At 41.6% G+C, this 1,573-nt stretch overlaps 1 protein-coding gene across 1 annotated transcript in view; it reads right to left on the bottom strand.

Moving 5' to 3' along the window:
• Positions 1–287: 287 nt before the first annotated feature.
• The window catches only part of LOC104950261 (dedicator of cytokinesis protein 2-like), a 10,446-nt gene continuing 9,160 nt past the window's right edge, over positions 288–1,573 (bottom strand). The window contains exons 10-11 of the mRNA XM_010776751.1: positions 1,373–1,463; positions 288–449 (exon numbers count right to left, since the gene is read on the bottom strand). Of these exons, the coding sequence (XP_010775053.1) occupies positions 288–449; positions 1,373–1,463 (253 nt within the window). The remainder of the gene's footprint in view (positions 450–1,372; positions 1,464–1,573) is intronic.

Below are 1,573 nucleotides of genomic sequence, written 5' to 3'. Positions count from 1 at the left end.
GTCATTCGGGACAAAAGTGGCCACTTCCAAAAACTGCTTTAAAATGACAACAGANTTATATTAAAAGGTTTTTTGGGTTCAATCTTTAAAGCAACTTCCGCCCTAATTTAAAGGGTTAAAATCCTGAAAATTGTTACATTTTTGGTATTTTCTATTAGGGCGGAAGTTGCTTTAAAGATTGAACCCAAAAAACCTTTTAATATAATGTTTTTATTAAAGTATTTTGCAGTGGACATTTTTGTCTCGAATGATTAATTTGCGTAGTCCAATCGAATGATACCGGAGGGTTAATGGAGGTCAAGATGGAGGAGCAGGTTGTGTTGTAAAACCATGCTGACCTTGCCCTTGTCAAAGTAGTCGATGATGGTGTCGTAGAGCGTTTCTTTGAGCTGCCGCTGCGTTTGGGAGCCGTGGAACTCAAACTGGGGGCTGCACATCTCATCCAACCACTGAAATACAGACAGGATGGAAGATATACATAAAGATGAGAGGACAGAGACAAAATGTGAGATGCAGTATGTCAACGTGAAGTAAAAAGAGTAGCCAGACCAAACAAGTCTTTTACTTTCCCTTTCATAATGACGTTAAAGCAAAAGAGGAAAAGAACTTGAGGCTAATTTGTTTGTTGTAATGAATCAATATTAGCCATAAGCAGAGTGTGCACCAAAGCAAACCGCACAATGCTCATTTATCATATAAACAAGACAATAATGTATCTTCCATTACATAAATTGGACAGAAATTCATTTACAGTAGGAACCAAACGTAAAAGTGCACAATGAGCAAAATGACCAAAACAGACTTATTTAAACTGTGCTCAGTGAAGTTTGTTAGAAGAGGATGACAGCATGCTGTGCCTTACTGCCTATTAATAAGAAACAGACATGACAGGACTGACACTAGAGATGAATTAAGTTCATAACAAATGTTATAGAGTTCAACTGCTTACTAGACAGAGAGGAGCAGAGAGACAGAGAGAGAGAGAGGGAACAATGCCTCTATTCCTCTGTCCCTCTCTGTGAAATCTAAGTATGCTATAAAAGAGGTCAAACACACACAGACACGTGCGCGCCAACACTCACACAAAAAAGCTGCACGCATACAGACTCCGGAAATCAATCACCATAGTGATGCAGCACTAGTGGCCGATGCAATGCCATAAACTAACGGCAGAGCTTAATCATTCGGAGGCCAGGACCCATTTATCAGCATATAAAAAACTGTCTCATTCGTGGGCTCAAACAAGTGATTAGACAGAGCAAGACACTAGCTCCAGCATTAAAATGACAACATATCCCTCTTTATGTGTGTGTGTGTGTGTGTGTGTGTGTGCGCGTGTGTGTGTGTGTGTGCGTGAGAGTGTGTGTCCTACCTTGAGCAGGCGGGAGTGGAGCAGCAGTGTGTATGCTGCCTCCGTGTAGTTTTCACCCTCCAGATGAAGGTCCCTCAACTTGTAAAGGTACCTGAGAACACACGTGTAAACACACACACACACACACACACACACACACACACACACACACACACACACACACACACACACACACACACACACACACACACACACAGAGGT

Source organism: Notothenia coriiceps, unplaced genomic scaffold (genome assembly GCF_000735185.1).
Source record: "Notothenia coriiceps isolate Sejong01 unplaced genomic scaffold, NC01 NC01_scaffold00017321, whole genome shotgun sequence".
In the NCBI taxonomy this organism is placed as follows: domain Eukaryota; kingdom Metazoa; phylum Chordata; class Actinopteri; order Perciformes; family Nototheniidae; genus Notothenia; species Notothenia coriiceps.
Note: the sequence above shows the minus strand (reverse complement) of the source record. Positions and strands in the feature narration are given on the sequence as shown.